A 17940-nucleotide genomic window follows, 5' to 3' on the forward strand; every position below is an offset into this window, starting at 1 on the left:
CTCAATCTCCTCCTGCTCTCCAGTTTCTTCCAAACACATGGTTTATGCAAATCTAAGAGCAACGATCCTGCGGCTGGCAGGAATGTTGAGCAATTTCAAAAGTGCCAGAATGAACTGGCGTCAATATATAAAACAGGCAAAGGTGGAAAATCTCCCGCACGTGCACAGGCCTCGACGATTGTATCCAAATTAATTTAGCCGAAAGGTTACCAACGCCTGTTTGTGCCAAAGAGAACGCAATTGTGGTGATATATGAATGTATATCTGCTCTGCATGTCCTGCTTACTATGATAAAGGTCATGTTATAGTTCCATGCTGCAGATGTAAACCCATCCAAAACTGCAATGCTTTTTTTTTAATGCTGAAATTTAAATGACATAGCGATTGCATCAGCTCCAGATCAGGAAATAATTTCTAAATGTTGATGTGTACTTTCCTCAGAAGTTCTATCAGATTTCTTCTGAAGGATTTTCAAGTATCTGTCCGCTTCAGGAGACAATGATGACACTAAAGTTTTGACTTGGCGCACAACTGCTTTTTTAAAAAAAATTAAAAGGTAGAAAGCGTAGAAAGGCTTTGCATTGATTCTGTCGTGCTCAAATTAAATCATAACTGCTTCAAGTTTTGCAAAAATCTGTTGATATCCACATGGCAAAGATAATAGTTACAAAAATACAAAAAAGTATCAAATTTGATCAAAAATAAATTTAGAAAGCTTTAAATTTCAAAAAAATATACGCTATTGATAGAAGATGATTGAAAATGTCTTAAAAATGAATTATTGTGTTTTAATTTAAAATTCATAGATACAACCAGTTTCTTATATTGTTTGTGTTTCTTGTGTTTCAATGCTGAAATTCTTTGTTTTCCACTAAGGAAATTTGTGATTTTCTTAGTGCGAGTGGCACTTTTGCTTGATTTTAAGTGTGTATTTACGAGAATCTGACGATACGATAAGTATCACAATATATATCTCAAGATACGATACATATCGCAACATATCCCCAAGACTGTACCAGAACCATTTTTCTTTTTTTAAGATGACAAAAACATGAGGCTGACTGAACCAATGGGACTGAATATTTAACACAAGCTGGTTCTAGTGAGATCTTGTTCTGGTGCGGTGTAGACCTGCTCAAAGTGTGCTATGCTACTAACTAGCAATCAGAGGTTTAGGTGGAAAACAAAAGTAAGACGCTGAAGAACACTTACAAATAATCAAAAATTTTCCTGTCAGCATTTTAAATTGATACAAGGATCACCAAATTAAATATTGCGATGTATCACCAAATCGATTTTTCCCTAAACCTCTAGTATTAATCGTATAGATAGCCTTACATTCAAATTAGGGCATGGTGTTTCGGCTAACGAACCTCAAAGTCTCTCAACGCTTTCATTAATGTTCACCTTGAGCTTATCAAGCCAGCCTTCCAAACACCTTTTATGACCCAACTAATTACTAATTACTCAAAGTAGCTGGTGAGAGCCATAACCCAACACTGGCTCTTTTGTTATTTTAATTGTTGTTGTTTTGAAGAATGATGCTTCAGTAAATTTAGCCGGAAATGTCCTGGGAGGATGGATGAGCTCTGAATAATTTATTATCTTTGTGGAAACACAATCTGCGTTCTATATGGGGGGTTGCAGAGCGCCGCACATCTCCCTTCTCGTTATGGCGGCATTCTCATCAGGGATTGATGACCAGGTATCTTTTAAGCCCTCGGTGCACACCGTCATTAGGGCGTCCGCTGTTGTCCGTTCATAGAGCGCAGGATGAATATGACTGGCAGAGGTGGTCCCACCCATGCTGTGACTAATTATGGCGGCGACGGTTCCCCTCCTGATGGATTGAGGCGTATTGTGCGAGTTGGACGGAGCCCCGCTCTCCACGAGATGATCCTGAGCCGTGCGCCAGGCACAACCTTGATAATCATTTTCATAGATGAATGCAGCTGCAGGCAGGATGATGAAGTGGCCGGCGTGCTCTCGGACTATCGCGTGGAAACACAGCCCGGTTTTTATTGTCACCAGAGAGAAATCTGGCCCTCTTCAGATTCATCCTTTGGGCTTTCTGACTTTCATTCTTCACACCCACACTCCAGTGTCAATCATGAGCCCGCTTCTTGAGCACCTCAGGTTCAAACCTTCACAACTAGAGGTGGTCGTCTGTACTCTTTGGTCAAAGGCTTAGGCAGATTTTTAGAAAAACCCCTCTGAGAAATGTGCTTAGTTTTTATCTGTTTGAAGTGATTGTCGTTGCTAAACTTAAAATTTGTGTGGTTTTCTAGGCTGGAGTATTCCATTCACAGTCGAGCGATAAGCAAAATCCTGCTTTCTAATTTCAGCTGAAAAGGGTTTCAACTTCTTTTTCTTGATCGGCTCTCAGTATTTAGAAACTAAGTATTCTTTAATTTCTGTTCAAAGAGCATTTTAGTTGTATAATTAAAAAAAAACACAAAAAAAGGTATTTTTTGTGTGTTTTTAACATGTTCTTGTGGCTTTTTTCTGATAAGATATATCATCATCTTAAATATGTGAAGTACATTAAGCTGAAATTGCATTTTTGAGTATTTAATTATTCAAATCAATGGGAATCATGAGCAGATGAAAAAGGACATTTGAAAAGAGCTTATTTGTGGTTTAGAAAATACACTGGGTGGGCCACAAGATCCCTGCTTCACTCTGGAACAGGGAAGGAGAAGGGGTGGAATTTACTCAGTGCCTATGTTCCTGCCCACAATTCAGAGGCAAATATCTAAATGACCAAGTGCCACTCTGCAGAGACTATGTCCTAGAAAATTACAGTTTTTCAAAAACTTTGGCTAAAGATGGCATAATCATAACTAAAAGACCACTGGGAACGCTTTTAAAATATATGAATCGAATGGGACTTTAAAAGGTTTTTGGTGTAAAACAAAAGTGCTAAATGCATCTTACCCAAGTCATTCTACAACACTAGGTCTAACAGTTTTCATTATTTTTCATTGCTAGATATGAGTAAACTTACACTTTAATTTAAATAAAACACGTTTTGAGTAAGTCAGGATTTGGTTTTTGTTTCTTTCCCCTTGAGCATAATCTTAGTATACCTAGAGACGGCAAAGTTTTCCCACTTAATTGCTTAAATTGGTGTGATCCTGTTCAAATCCAGGTGTGTGATCATTACAGAAAGGTGCAGAAGTCGACCCTTCCTTTCCCATAAGACAAGAAGGATTTTCTGACCAGCTCTAGCAGGAGGACATGTGAACTGGAAAGAAAAATAGCGGGAAATGACATTGATTAATATTGGTAATGCTATCCACACCCTCCTCTGTGTTTTGTAATGGCCTTCTCCTTATCCTGCTGGCCATGAATCCTGACAAGAGCGATCCTGCTGGGATTGAAATGAGCCTAGAATGGAAGCACGTGCCACAATACTGCATGGGAAATGATCAGTATCATGTGGTTGTGATGGTGCTCATGTACTCTGTTCAAAAACAAGAAGGGGGGGGTGGTACTTTTACCTCTGAGATCAAGTTATTGTCCGGAGCGGGGGTACAATGGGCTTTAAGCCTACGTTAAGGTGGACACATTTATAGAGGGAACCTGAGGGGTTACATAAAAAAAGGAAAAACTTCCAAAAACAATGTAGGCTTTATGTATGCTTGCTCAGACCAAGTGCTAATGCTGGGCTGCTGTACCATGCTGCTCTGTAATTGCTAACACATGTGCTACTTCTGTCTCGTTGCAGCCGGCCGAGGGAGTTCTGGCGCCTGGACTACTGGGAGGACGATTTAAGGCGGCGACGTCGCTTTATCAGGAACCCCTTCGGATCCAGTCACTCAGAAGCCACGCTCAAAGCGGCAGCCGAACACGGTAAGTTGCGTCCCCCCCACCCCTCCTCCTCTTTCTTTCTTTGTACACCCCTTCGTTCAAACACTTTCACCAGGCACAAGCCAATAAAAATTAGTCCTCCTGTTGCAATAAAAGGTTTATTACACCGCAACACACAATAAAATCACACCCCGATTTGAATTGCTGAGGAATTTGTATTCTCTACAAAACTATAAGAGCTCGCTAGTTTCCTTTAGATTGTCAGTCTTAACCTGAAAAAATGGTGTAACATCAAATGAAATTCTTCATTTTTTTTGAAAATGCACAGCAGCTGTTGTTGGTGGTAAGTAAAAGCACTATTTTTGTTTTATTTTGATTTTTATGTTTGTCTTCTTTCAGAATGGTGTAGTTAATTGTGGTAAAATAAGTTAAAATAATCTGTTTATTTGTGATTTATTGCTTAAAAAAAAAAAAAAAAAAGAAATTATCATATCAGCATCCTGTCAGCTTTAGTTAAACTACCTGCAAGTCAAAGTATGTTTTTGGGGAAAGCTTTGTGATTCCAAATAAAAGAGTATATATAGAATTGATTTTGTGCATAGTTAATTGACACTGAATATTAGCTATTTTGTCTTTAATTTTAGGAGTTGCTCTTTTTAAAATACAAAAAAATGTCTGACACAGATATTAATGAGCACTTTAGGTCTCACATTCAGTTTCGAAAACACTAACAATCATCTGACGTGTTTTTTTTTATTTTTTGTCTTAGGGAGAAAAATGTATATATTTAAAAAGATAATAAAATAAGATATAGTATTTGTTAGCTAGAATTTAGTAATCCTAACTGCTTTGTTTTATATATTCTTCCTACCTAAAAAAACGTCTCTAGTCAAAATGTACTCAAATCTACCAAAAACTACAATTCCCAGAGCTCCACCCCTTCACTTTTGGTATCATTGAGAAGCCTCTGTAGACACCAAAATGGGTTATTCAGTAGTATGTAGTGGTTGGGAGATATTCAGGTTCAGAAGTTACCTCTGCAGAGAACAAACTTGCATTGAGGGTCATTTCAAAAATGAGTTTCTTTCCTGAATCTTTTCTGATCTCTACCTCTGCAAACACCAGGTTGTACATTCACGCCAGGTCAACATTACCCAGTAAAATCTGTTTCTTTGTTCCCAAAAAAGACTGTTGGATCACCAAACATGTCATCTGTGTGTCACCTGCATACCTTTTAAAAGTGTCATCTTTCCTGATGGCAGGTGTGACGAGAGCCAATAGGAGCTTGTCCTAAAAGTAATAAGTGCTGGTGATCCTGGGAGACTAGGGTCTGTGGTAATGGCTTCAGTGTGGAAGCAGCTGTGCTGTGAGGCCAGAACCCAGCTGCTGCTGTTCTGCTGCAAGCCGCTCCGCTTTACTTTCCATGTTAATTCCACCGCACACACACCCCCTCCTCCCCCTCTTTTCAGCTCAGTCAGGACAGGGATTAAACATATCTTTAACTTCTTTTCCTCAGACGAAACTTCATCTGAGGATCCTGGGAAGTGGGTGTTTGCTCCCTTGTTTAGGTTTTTTTTTTTTGCATAATTTCTGCAGATGTGCTGTGTTTATTCACCAGTGCCAAAAGACAAATTCCTGCAAACAAAACTTGGTCTTAAAGTCAAATCTGTGTAAAAATAGCCTTTCGAGACAGTTGTGGCAAAGCACAACTGCTAAACTCTCCGAATATATCATTAAAATAACTCCTTGACGTTGAAGCCTGACGGCATCCATTTTCTGATTTAACCTTTCGTCTTGTTTTAGTCCGCCGCTGCATTTGTTATGGAAGTGCAACTCAAGACTGCGTTTTCCAACGGAGCACAAAGGTCATATCTGGCTGTAATTATATTCATCAGATGCAGCGGGCCAAAATGCAGTCTCACTCTCTAAGAAAATATTTACAATAAGATCAAGCCAGATTCCTCCCTCATTTGCTGCCTTCTAATGGCAGCACCTTTCAGATGATTAAACAATTAGCTATTTTTGAATATCAGTACTTTGATAATGTGCATTTTATTCTATTCAGTTTGGGCGTCAAAGATATTTTCTTAAACTTTTTTTAAAATGTGCATTTGTGAGTTACACATTAAGACAACTATTATCATTCATACTGTGCCAAGATGATTTCCACTGGAGAGTGTGCAGCTGCCAGTGTTTGTGAGTAGGCTGCTATGTATTTATGGCTGGAAAGAACCATCTTTTCTGGGGATTGATTTGGTCTGCTATGGGGCCCGTGTACCTGAGGTGGCAGAGTAAATACCTGAAGACTAATGTCTCTGTTCTGGTAATCAATACTCGCCTCATGACCACACCGAGCTCCAGTTAAAAACAAATTAGTTAATTCTGACAATTTAATTGCTGTGACCATGCATGCCTGCAGTTGTAGAAGTTGGAAAAAGTTTAGCTGGGAAAGAAAGTTGAGGCTAAAGTGTAACTTGAGTTGTTACAAGGCTGCACTTCCTTAAAATTATTTTAAAATTGCTCTTTAAATTAAAACAATACTTTAAATTCTACATTTTGTTTGGTTTTTCCCTTCAATTTGAAATTTTAAATATTTTAAAATATGTAACACTGCCCTGCACTCATTTGATTCCAGGTAAATATTTGTAGTTCAGATTGTTTCTGTTCCTTCTGTCCATCCATCACTCCTATTAATCCTAATATTGATGAAATAATTTTTTTTTATTTTTAAGCTCATCTACCAACATCTCCTGTCCACTTGTGTTGTAGAAATGCAATGGCATGTGGTACATATTAGCAGAGCTGGTAGTAATTTCACTGCTGCTAACTAAAGAATCCTCAAGGGAGGCTTAATTGCAGGAAGGCTGTTCTAAATATCAGTGTGCTGCATATTTTCCAGGACAAGAGATTTAATTTTTTTTTTCTTTTAAAGACACTCCTTTAACAGTTTCAAAGTTGTAGCTGCACACTAAAGTGATGACAAAAACCCTCCCCTTGATGTGTGTTTAAACCTCTGCTCCTTTGACTGGGATGCTGCATTAGCCAAACGTTGCCGCCTCTGTTTACAAACTGGAGTTCATGCCAGCCTTTGCATCGCGTTTGTGTCTGTGAATCTTTTTTCCTCTCGCCGCTGCGGGAGCTGCAGGGCTCTGTAAATGTTTGCAGATACCATTTTCTTAAATAATCCATGCGGAACCTCAAGTCACGTTTGGTTGAAATCCAAACGGTGTGAGATTCTCATCTGACTTCAGCGCGTGTGGATAATCTGTGGTTTTTGTCATGTCTGTTGGAGGAGCGAAGATGTTTGGAGTTTGCTTTGTGTCTCTTGTCTGTCACATGTTGCCGTCTGTAACTTGATTGGTTGAGAAAAAACAATGGAATTTAGGGTTTCACTACACTTTATAATTATTTTAGGAATAGATTTATTTAAAAAATCTTTAAAATGTATAGCTTAGTAATTTAGCTTTCTTTTTTCTTTTTTTCTATCTTATTTAAGCTGTTTCAATCAATTTAAAGTAATTTGGGGCTTTCTGTAAAATGTTTTAATGAGAATAAATACTTTATTTTTAAATTGTTGCTATACTTAAACCTTTCTTTCTATGACTGTTTTATCCAAGTGATCTGTGAAATAATGTTTATTTTTCTGCGAAATGAAATAAAATCAAGAGTATTCTGTGTCCTTCATCTTTAAGTGTAAAATAAGAACATTGTTTCCCCCCTATAGCATCTGACGAGGATATCCTCAAGGGCAAGCAGTCCATCAGGAACCAGGTTCTGGGAAATCAGAACTCTGAAAGCGAGACGTCACTGGAGGGAGACGATGACACTCTGTCATCTTTAGAGGAGAAGGACCTGGAGAACCTAACAGGTAGAGATGTCAACTGTCTTCCACCCATGCCTCACAGCCATTCTCACTCATCCGCTCGGCTGTTTTGCCTTCATTCTAGTATTGTTGTAGACCTTCAAAACAGTAATGTCATTATTTAAAAAAAAAATGTAATTTTCCTTTTAAAAGTCTTGAGTCATGCCAAAATGTGCTGGTTTAGAGGGAATATTTCAGTGTGAGTCTCAGACTTGATGCTTTTTTTTTTTTTTTTTGTCTGAGTATTAAGTAAAAAATCTTCAGGTTGCTTCTTATACAAAATATTTTAATTTAGGCCTTCATAATTTGCCCTTTTATGCTTCTTTCTTGTATTTAAAAGGATTTAGTTTAATATCATACACGGACTAGTCAGCTAAGTGGATTGCATTGACGCAGCAATGGGATTAAACGTTAAATCCCGCCTCATTAGGACAAGTATTTACAGCCATAAATGCGTAAAACGCTCCGCGCGTGCTCCTAAAAAGATGTCTGCTCCGGGCGGAATTGAATGTCTCTGAGTGAAGAGAACAAAAACCCGTTATTTCTAGCCGCGGATAACATGTCAGTAGTCTATACTCTGGAGGCTAAAGAGAGGCAGATGAATGAACATCCCTCTGCTTTAGCCTCGCGCTCGCGCAGGACTGTCACGGTGCGCAGCCTGCGCGTCTGCAAACACAAAGCGCTCCGGTTTACGCGGAGGAGGCCGGCGGAGCTCCAGAGCGGCTCCCCGAGCTGCTCTCATTGTCATGCTGGCATAAATTAAGATTGATGAGAGATGAAACGGCTTCTCCCAAAAGCCCCCAATCAGTGTGTTCTGACTGTCAATTCCGACAATTACCGCCCCGCTTTCTACCTGCTTTTGGCGCTTTACGCGCGAAATATTTTTAATTGAGAAATATATTTTTTTGTGCAACTTTTAAATGTATTATTTTTTTAAAGAAAAAAATAATAAATATGTCTGTGAATAAAATATTTTATTTTATTTAAAATAATTATATATATATATATTTAAAAGACAATTATCTAAATTAAAATTGAAGCCCAAAGCTCTGACTTTTGGAGGGCTACAACAACCAAAGATTGTGGCGGTTTTCTGAGCCGCGTGTTTGTGTCCTGCAGGCCCGGTAAACCTGAGCACGAGCGCACATCTCGTGGCTCCGGCTGCTGTTGTGAAAGGCACCCTGTCTGTCACCGCCTCCGAGCTCTTCTTTGAGGTGGATGAGGACGAGCCCAGCTTCAAGGCCCTCGATCCAAAGGTAAGGAATGGTCCCCAGCTCCCAACAGAAGAAAGTTCTAAATTATTTTTTTTATTCCATATTCTTAAATTGTATTCAGGTCAAAATAGACCCACTGTCAGCCTTGAAAACGGATCATTTTTGACCCGAACACAACTATTAAAACATAAAATTTTTTAAATGCATTATTGCATTTAAAAAATTCAGACAAAATATTTTCTACTGTTAATATAAGATTTTTACTTTTTAGGCTCACTTTAAAAATTCATAATGAAAATTTAATTAAGCAAAATTTAAAACTGTCTAAAATATAAGAAAAATACTTTTTTTAAGAAAAGCTGTATAAAAGATGTAAAAAACACACACACACATTGTTCTAACATCTAGTAATTCAAATTCAAACCTGACAGCTTATGCTTGCTTACAGGTGGTCATGTAAAGTGGGAGCGCCATAACAGTCGTTGACATGTTAGAACATGTGTGTGCATCTAAGATATAAACATGCTCCTTTTTTAAATCCACATTTATAAAGGAAACAAGAAAAAAAAGTGAGATTCCTTTTTTTCTTAATTAACTGAATGGAGATTTTAGTGTTTGTAGGGCCTTTGCTGCAGATGAAAGCCATGATTCATTTGAAAATCCTTAACACACTATAAATATAACGAATGGTCTTCCATGCATGCACCATAACATTTCATTGTTATTGTTTATTTTTTTGATTGATAATTTTATTTTTTTTCTGTTAAATCTAATTTGAATTTAAGTTTTTATTTTTATTTTTTTATTTTTTATTTTTTGGTCAAAAAAATTGAAAAGCACGTGATTGGCCCATCTCAGCTGTCAAAACACGAGGCCAAGTTGTAATTTAATTTTCAACATTTTATTAACATTTGTTTTAAAGTCACATCATGAAAAAAAGAACTTGGCACGCTACATGTTTTCTTCTTTTAACGGTTTTGTGCATATATTTAAATAAAAGTTTCTTCACTTTGTGAAAACATTTAAAGAACTAAACCGTGTTCCATTTGTCAGAGAAAGTTACCTTTTACGCACGTGGTGGCCCAATTGTCCCGCTTTTAATAATTAAGTTTGTTTTTTTTTTTTTAGTTTCACATTGTTGTTGACTTATTCGGAGGATAGTCCGTGTATGGTTTTATAATTTGTCCAAACTTTTGGCGTTGGTGAGGATTTCCCTCGCCAGTCTCCAAGTCTGCTTGGCGGCAGCCTCCAGGGCTGAGTGCGGCTTCCCCTGAAACAAGTCCAAGTTTGGTAGGAAGTAGTGCGGGCATCTGCGGCACTGCAGACAGGAGATGAGCTGCAGCAGGATGCCGTTCAGCCGGTCGCCCAGGCACGCCTCGTCCCAGTCCGTCTCCCTGGGGTGCTTCTCGCACTCGTACAGCAGCAGGGTCTTCATGTGGTAGTTGTTGAGCGGCTGGCCCGGCAGCTCCAGGTGGCGGTCCCGCAGCGTCTTCAGCACCGACAGGCACTTCTTCCTGCAGCCGCCCATCAGCAGCCGGTTCTCGGCCTCGCTGAACTGCAGCACCCAGGCGTCGCTCTCCGCGGAGCTCTGCTTCCCCGTGAGGGAGTAGCACTCTTTGGAGAGGAGGTTGAAGCCCTCCGCTTTGACCTCCGCCACCCGGTTCGGCCCGGGCCAGGGGATGTGGGGCATGGGCCACTGCGCCGCGCTCCGAGGCCAAATCCCAGTGCACTTAAACGCGGGTGTGATCTGCACCACGTACCTCTCCCTGATCCGGAGTTTGACCTCGCTGGTGTCGGCCACCATCTTGACCACGTCTCGGTAGCTGCATTTGTCCACCGCCTGCGCCACGAGAGTCTGAAAGCGGGAGCGGATCTTCCTGGCGGAAAGGTAGCCCGAGGCGGTGATGAACTCCACCCACAGGGACATGCTCCGTTTGCGGCCGTCGCTCAGCTTCAGCACCGCGCATCCGGGCAAAGAGCCGTCATCCACAAAGTTGAACACCCCCATCTGGTTGAGGTAGAGCACCACCTCGAACTCATTTGGGGAGATGACCTCCATCCCCTCGTAGCGCGCGTCGATCTCACTGAGGGAGCTGATGAAGCGGGGCTCCTGCACTTCCACCTCCTTCAGGACATCCGACACCACTTTACAAACCTCCCTGATGGTCTTCGCAATGGCCGCTTTGCGCGCCTGGCATCTCTCGTTGTAGTACTTGTTCAGCTGGTAGACCAGCTTTGCCTGCGTCGCAATCATGTTGGGGCAGAGGTCCGGGCTGTACACCGGAGAGTCGCAGTAAGTTGACGGATCCAATGCTTACCGGTAAAGCCCAGAGGCGAATGCTTCCCCGTGCAGGAAAAAAAAGGAAAAAAAAGTTTTTTTCTTGCTTCTGCAGGCGGATGGACGTCAGTGTAAGGAGGAGGAAACGGATATATAAGCCTCCTTAAAAATCATGAGCACTCCCAGTGCTGCTAAGAAGTCTCATAGTGAGGATGCGGGCTCGCTTCTGTGTACCCGGCGCGTCAAAACACCGTGCCAGAGCGCGCAACCTCTCGACGTTCTCTCGTCTCTCCTCGGCGCGCCCCTGCTCACTTTTTCGTCCACACTCAGCTTGCAGCTGGGTTTGTGTAGTTTATGAATGGTTCCTTTGGAAGAGGGGAAAGGGGGTCGGGCTTCTCCTCCTGCAATCATGTGCGGAGCTGTCAGAGCGGGCGGCCAATCAAAGCGGCCAGAAGGGAGACGGTCCTGCAGGAGGGCTGCTGTGCGCAGAGCGCGCGCGGCAGCAGCAGCTGGACGCGCCGCTGCTGCTGATCCAGTCATCCAATGCAAACCTTTACGGAAACCAGCCGCTGTGCGCGCTTTCAGACAACACAAACAACACTGTCGACTTGAATTTTGTTTGTTTAAATCGTATTTTCGAGAACTGTTGCATTTTTATGTCTTTGATTGTATTTAGCAACAGCAAAAATCTGATAATTTGATTTTATTCATGCAAATTGTTTCATTTACTGTGGGATTTATATGGATTACATCTTTTTTTACAGTTATCAGCTGCTTTGCCATCTTAAAAAGATAAAAATATTTCTTAATTTGCATTTTTTACTAAAAAAAACATTTTCATTTTTTTGTCCTCTGAAATGCACCTGCATCCTGCCTTCACTGTTGACCAAACTGTTATTTGATATTTCAAGCTCAATTTGAACTTTTACAAACCATTTTAAATGTTTACACCTGAGGGTTTGTAAAAACGCTAAAACCTGCAAACCGTCTGACCCCATCCCTCACCTACACTCATTAATTTGCCACAGCTTTTCTGCCATTAACCTTCCCTCTGCTGAATAATTGAAGCTGGGGTCTTCTTGAGGTTGGAATTGTTGTCCTTCGTGTCAGACCTCTCATTGGAGAACTGAAGCAGCCTTTACAGCTGCTTGAAAGAGACGCTCTGCTGCTACAGATTTACAGTGGAAGAAAAATCAAATCATCTCCACCAGGACTGTGATTTGTCAGCCTTGTATCTGTGAAGGGTACTTGATCTTTCTGTTTGAATGAAGCGATGCTTTTCAGGCTCCTGTTGGGAAATTCAGACGCTTGTTCCTTCTTTATAAGCTTTTTTTTTTAACTTTTTAAAGCTTTGAAAATTATTGTTATTTATGTTATTTTTATTTAACTTATATGAGACGAAATGTGTGAAAAAAGGATTATAAAGAAGTTTTAGTTTGAATTTTGCTGGCTTGTATGCACACAGGAGAAATGCTTTAAATATTTTTTTCTCTTATACGAGCTTTTCTTTTGAAAGAGTTGTACACAGAGAAGAAGTTTAAGCTGAAGCACATTTTAAAATGATTTTCAATGAAGAACTTTGGTTAAAAATATGCCAGAAAGCCTCTTTGCTGATATGAATCAGCTGCATTTAAACAGGAGGCTCTTGAAGCAGAAGCAAACAAAAGTATATTATTAACAGCAATGGTTACCTCATTGTCTGCCCTGTAAGTCAAAATTAATGTTAAGAGGGGCTGAAGTTACTCATGATCATAGAATTCCAGTTCCTCCTAAGGGTAGTATCAATCAAGAAAGAAGCCGCTCTTTTGTTGATGAATAGAACTTTAAATGCAGTAAAAGCAAAGTGAAGTTTTGTTATTCCTTGAGCTACTGCTTTGTCGTTTTTTGATGTGCATTCTCTGAAGTCATATTTGTAAATGAAGCTGCAGAATAACTCAACAGGTCAAATATTAACAGCTTGTTTAGGAAAAATAAACACTGGATGGATTTTGACAAAAGATGAACATCCACATGGATCAGGAGAGGAAAGCTGTTGTTCCCCTAATGTGGTCTTGGAATTTAGCTGAAGATGAAATAAGTGAGGAAAAAAAGTTTTCTGTTTGAGTTTAGGACTACAGTTTATCATTAAGCTCGTGGCTCTGGGGAGATTAATCATCACTACTTGAAGATTTGGAGTCTAAATATTAAATAGGATGTGCTAAATAGCACTTTTGGAAAATGTTTTTTTTTTATGAACCCTGTTCATCCTTGGAAAAATGTTGACACATCTTTGGATTTTAGAAGTCTTTTGGCAGTTCATTTATCCATCTTTAAAGCAGAGATTTTTGCTCTTGTCAATTCTCCTTTCTTTTTTTTCTTGGTCCTTTAACCCAGTGAGGTTGTGCTTTACTTTTTTTTCCTTTTTGTGCCCCATCCAAACATGAAGAATATCTGTAGTCGCTCAGGAGTTTCTTGCTGCTTGAAACTGATTGGTGAAAACACCAGGAGCTCTTCCAAGGTTGCTTTGATGTAAGCCCTGCGTGACTCCACAGTGATGCTCTCATGAGCACTAAAGTGGTTGTGGCTGTGCAAATCTGTGCCAGCTCTCAGGCAGCCTCACTGCCCCCCACCCCCGCCTCAGCCATTTTCAGTCAATTCAGGACTGGATTTTAATGATTTATTATTCATAATCCAAAATTAAATTATAAATAAGATCATTTGTTGATGACATGCTATCAGATCTCTATTTGGCAAATTCAGTTGAGTTACCTGCAGAACAGTAGTAACCCCATAACTGTCTGATTTATCAGCTTTTCACTGATAAATTCACAAACTAAATGGTTTTATCAGCCTGATACAAATGGTACACGAATCAAAGTATTTCTACTTTTTTCCCATCTTCTTCATCTCTTTTTTGCTGTCCCTCAAAGCCAGATGTAAGCAGCTGTTCGCTCCTCAGAGAGCTTAAAGCAAATCATTGCATTCAGCTAATTGCCTGGCAAGTCTCAGCATCTGCTTTGCAGATAGCAGAATGGATGAAGTCACGGAGCAGATGTTTTGGTCGCTTTTGGGTTTGTGTCTGTGTTAAACATCATCCTCCACGTTCCAACACAAACCAAAATGCAATATGGATTTGCTGCTGCACAGTCAGCATTTGTGCTATTGGTGTCTGTTTCCCATTTCAGCTACCAATCAGCAACAAGAAAAATGTATTAAAGAAAAAAATCGTCTTTGATTTTTGTTTATGGGTTTTACTTAAAAACACTTTGCCAAATAGCTTAAAGCTTTATCTGTCACAGTAATTTGTTACGTTTTACTGTATTTGAAGAAAGAAAGGTATTTTCAGAAGACAAAGACTAAAAAAAGCACGAATATTATTATCTGTCATACATTACTCCATTCACATTGAATTCAAGTGCTAATTTACAATTGAGTGGGAACTATCTTTCACTTTGATTATCAATTATTAATTAAGTCATTTTAATAAAAAGTTGGATCAGACTTGTATAGAATACTCTGGGTATTCACTTAGAGCTCTTTAGACAATATTACAAACTCCAGTTCGGTTTGGGGGGGAGTGGGGGGGCTTTGACAGCTTCGCAGGTTAGTCTGAGTGGATTCATAGATTCTCAGTCAGTCAAAGAAAACCACCCTCATGTAATGTCGCTACCAGTCTTATATTGCTAAGCACTCCCTAAAGTGTCAAACTGTTGTGTTCACGTGCCCCTCCCACCCCCTCACTGTTCGCTTCGCCAAACCCTCGTGGTCGCTGGGGATGACCTTCGGCTGGTGCTGCCAATCACAAAGCGCCGTGGCAGCGAGAGGTCTCTTAGAGAGGAGCCTATTGATTTTCCAGTTAAAGCATAAGTAGTGTGTTCTATAGGACTAACTGACAGCCCGAGCAGGTATGTCATTATCAATGAGCCCAAGGAAGCAGAGCTTCTCCCTCTCACTCATCCATATTGGGCCCGGTCTTGCTCTAGATCTCCTCTAGTTGGTACACGCTGACGGAGCGCTTCCCAAGATGGTCAATAAATCACTCGGCCGCTGCACGGCAACTGCCAGTAGAGGGAAAGGTGGAGAAGATGATCGGATTTCTCAGCTTCTCCTCATCTTTCCTCAAAAATGTGGCGTTTTCTTTACAGTTTAGTATTTTCAACACCTGGATGTTGTCTATTAACTTCATGTGTTTCTCATTCAGAAATGCTCAAACTGGACCTCCAAGTCCCCTTTTTAGTCTCAGTTCACATGGTCTGTTTGGGTGAGGTTGTGTCAGTTATCTCATTCTCCAGGAATGAGGCTGTTTGGCCAAAAGGAAAGTATTTATTAGTCATAAAAGAAAAGTTCATTTATAAGACCTCTCTGTGTTAGTTGAATGATTTTACTCCGGACTGTTAGATTTGGTTTGCTGTCACCTTTTAATGTAGTGCTCCTTTCAGGTTGATTTCGTAGGTGGTTTACCATGCAGTTTTTTTTTTTAAACATGCTGACTTAAAGCCCCACTCTGATCATCTTTTGATCTATTGTAAAAGCATTCCCAGTGGTTTTTTAATTATGATTATGCAGTTTTTAGGCAAAATCAATTAAGAAAACTATTGTTTTCTAGGACATAGTTTCTTCAGAGCAACAAGAGTTCACTAGAAATGTGCGTCTTAGCAGCACAACAAAATAATAATAAGATTCCTTAACAAGCTTTATTAACACAGTAAAAATCATTATTAATATGTTTGTAGGGTGTTTATTAAACATTTATTAGCAAAGTATGTCGAATAAGGTTACTAAAATACTTAGAATCATTAACAACTGAAGGGAGACAATTATCTACAAATGCCATATTAATAAACTACTTACAAGGTTAACACATGTATTAACTATCTTTGTCAACATTATATTGAGCATTTTTCAGCACCTCATCTTAAGTGTTGCCCAAAAATGGATCCTCCCATCCGTGCAGTCTGGAGCCAGATATCAGCTCAGACGAGGAAAACAAAAAGACACATGGATCTATCTGTCTGCAAGTGAAAGCTTTAAAAAGTATCTTCCATGTCACAGCTATTATCTTTTTCAAATAGCTTTTTTAATCTGCCCCTCATTCACTGTAATAGTCAAATTTAACGTTGATTTTCTTCATTTTTGTTCTCCGTCATCAGAAAATTTCCACAAGAACATGGTAAAAACACCAAAAACAGGATTTTTTTTTTTAATCAGTAGTTCTCTTTTTTTGTGATTAGTTTTTATTACATTTCCATGTAATACATAACAGTATGTATAGTAAGCCATATATGATGCATTTACAGGGGGAAAAAAAGATAGAAGAAAAAAAGCAGAAGAGGAGTCACCCAGAAAGAGAATGAATTGAACTAAACATTGATCTTACCACTCAACAGAAATAATAAGGAGAATAATTATAAAGCCCTAAATTGTCTCTTGTAAACTATATAGCAGTTTGTATGAGAGATTTTCCAAGCAGCCAGTTTGCAGAGATGGTTATGCCATAGCGGAATGGGTGCGTCTTTAAGAATTTCGTTCTACCCTTGCATCAAAGCGTTTGTCATCTTTTTTACCCTTTGTCACCACCTCTTTTTATTATTGTTGGTAACGTATGCTAACCTCAGCTTGCAATTAGTTGTTTTTTCTCCCTACTTGCGTCTTGTCAAGATTAAAGCCATAAATCCTGTAAAAACAGGCGGAACCATCTCAACAGTGAGTGGTAACCAGGTAGGACAGGTCAGGGAACGACAGCTACCGCATTGGTAATTAAATAAAGAACCATTAGACACAGTCTTCCTCCCTGCTTAATGATGACTAATGCCTCCCCTTAAATTGCTCTTTCTTTTCACAGACACATGCTGAGCACCCCCTTCTCCCCCCTCCTTACAAACAAACACACACTTTCCCCGGCTGCTTGTTTGTGACCCGACTTTGGACCTTAAAGCAAACACAGCACTTCAACCAAGACCCGACTCTCACTTAGCTAAGCATCCACCGACAAAGAGCTTTGCCCCCTCTTTGCACCTGAGCCTCCCCCCTCCATCATGCTCAATCTCTGGGCTTGGCCGGGCCAGTCAGGGGGGCAGGTGCCTCCCCTCCCTTCTTTTGATTGATCCCCACTCTCCATCATTTATTTCCTTTCGTCTGCCTCTGACACAAGTGTCAAAGGCTCGGCACCAGCCTGATGGATAAGCCTGTTTATGAATGCCAGTCTGCCTGGTAGACCACTGATATTACAATCAGCACCTGTGTACCTGCTGTTCTCACAAGCCTCTCCTTTTCAGCAGAGGTCAGGAGACACATGGCTGCGATTGACGGATCGATGTCCGGCCCGGTGCGTTGGAAATTGGAATTGTAAATGTGCCCTGTTTGTTTGTTAAGGAGTTCCCCACTGGCTTTCCTCCTTCATAGGACTAGATCATAACTCCCTCCTAACACTTCAGAGACAACAAAGGGGAATCCTCTCAGTCCAAAGGAAATTTTAGCTTCTTTTTACCGTGTCAAGCTCTGATATAAAATTGATGTGTGGTACTTGGAGGCATCTTCAGTGCCAACGAGCACTGCAAAGAGCTACGTTGTAGAATTCTTTATAGCCCTTTATGGTTAATGACCCATTCAGTCTTCTTTAAAAATCGCAGTCTGTGGAGTATTTGTCATCCAAGACTGTATGATGGTGCACCAACACAAAAAACCACCTTCACTGCAGATCTTCCTCATGCAAAACCCACTCTGATAACATTAAGATGTTTTTATTGATAGAAGGCGCTCATGCTTTTGTTTGCATTTGTTTAATGTCCCTTAAG

General features: G+C 40.1%; 2 protein-coding genes across 3 annotated transcripts in view; one reads left to right on the forward strand and one right to left on the reverse strand.

Moving 5' to 3' along the window:
• The window catches only part of lrba (LPS responsive beige-like anchor protein), a 176747-nt gene that overhangs the window by 101023 nt on the left and 57784 nt on the right, over positions 1-17940 (forward strand). For both annotated transcript variants that reach the window (XM_024259407.1, XM_024259408.2), the window contains exons 37-39: positions 3731-3855; positions 7538-7681; positions 8795-8931. In XM_024259407.1, coding sequence (XP_024115175.1) covers positions 3731-3855; positions 7538-7681; positions 8795-8931 — 406 coding nt within the window. The remainder of the gene's footprint in view (positions 1-3730; positions 3856-7537; positions 7682-8794; positions 8932-17940) is intronic.
• On the reverse strand, positions 9778-11817 carry mab21l2 (mab-21-like 2). Its single transcript, XM_024259410.2, has one exon. It carries the CDS (start codon positions 11141-11143, stop codon positions 10064-10066), a length of 1080 nt encoding a protein of 359 aa, XP_024115178.1. The 5' UTR covers positions 11144-11817; the 3' UTR covers positions 9778-10063.

Source organism: Oryzias melastigma, linkage group LG1 (genome assembly GCF_002922805.2).
Source record: "Oryzias melastigma strain HK-1 linkage group LG1, ASM292280v2, whole genome shotgun sequence".
Taxonomy (NCBI): Eukaryota; Metazoa; Chordata; class Actinopteri; order Beloniformes; family Adrianichthyidae; genus Oryzias; species Oryzias melastigma.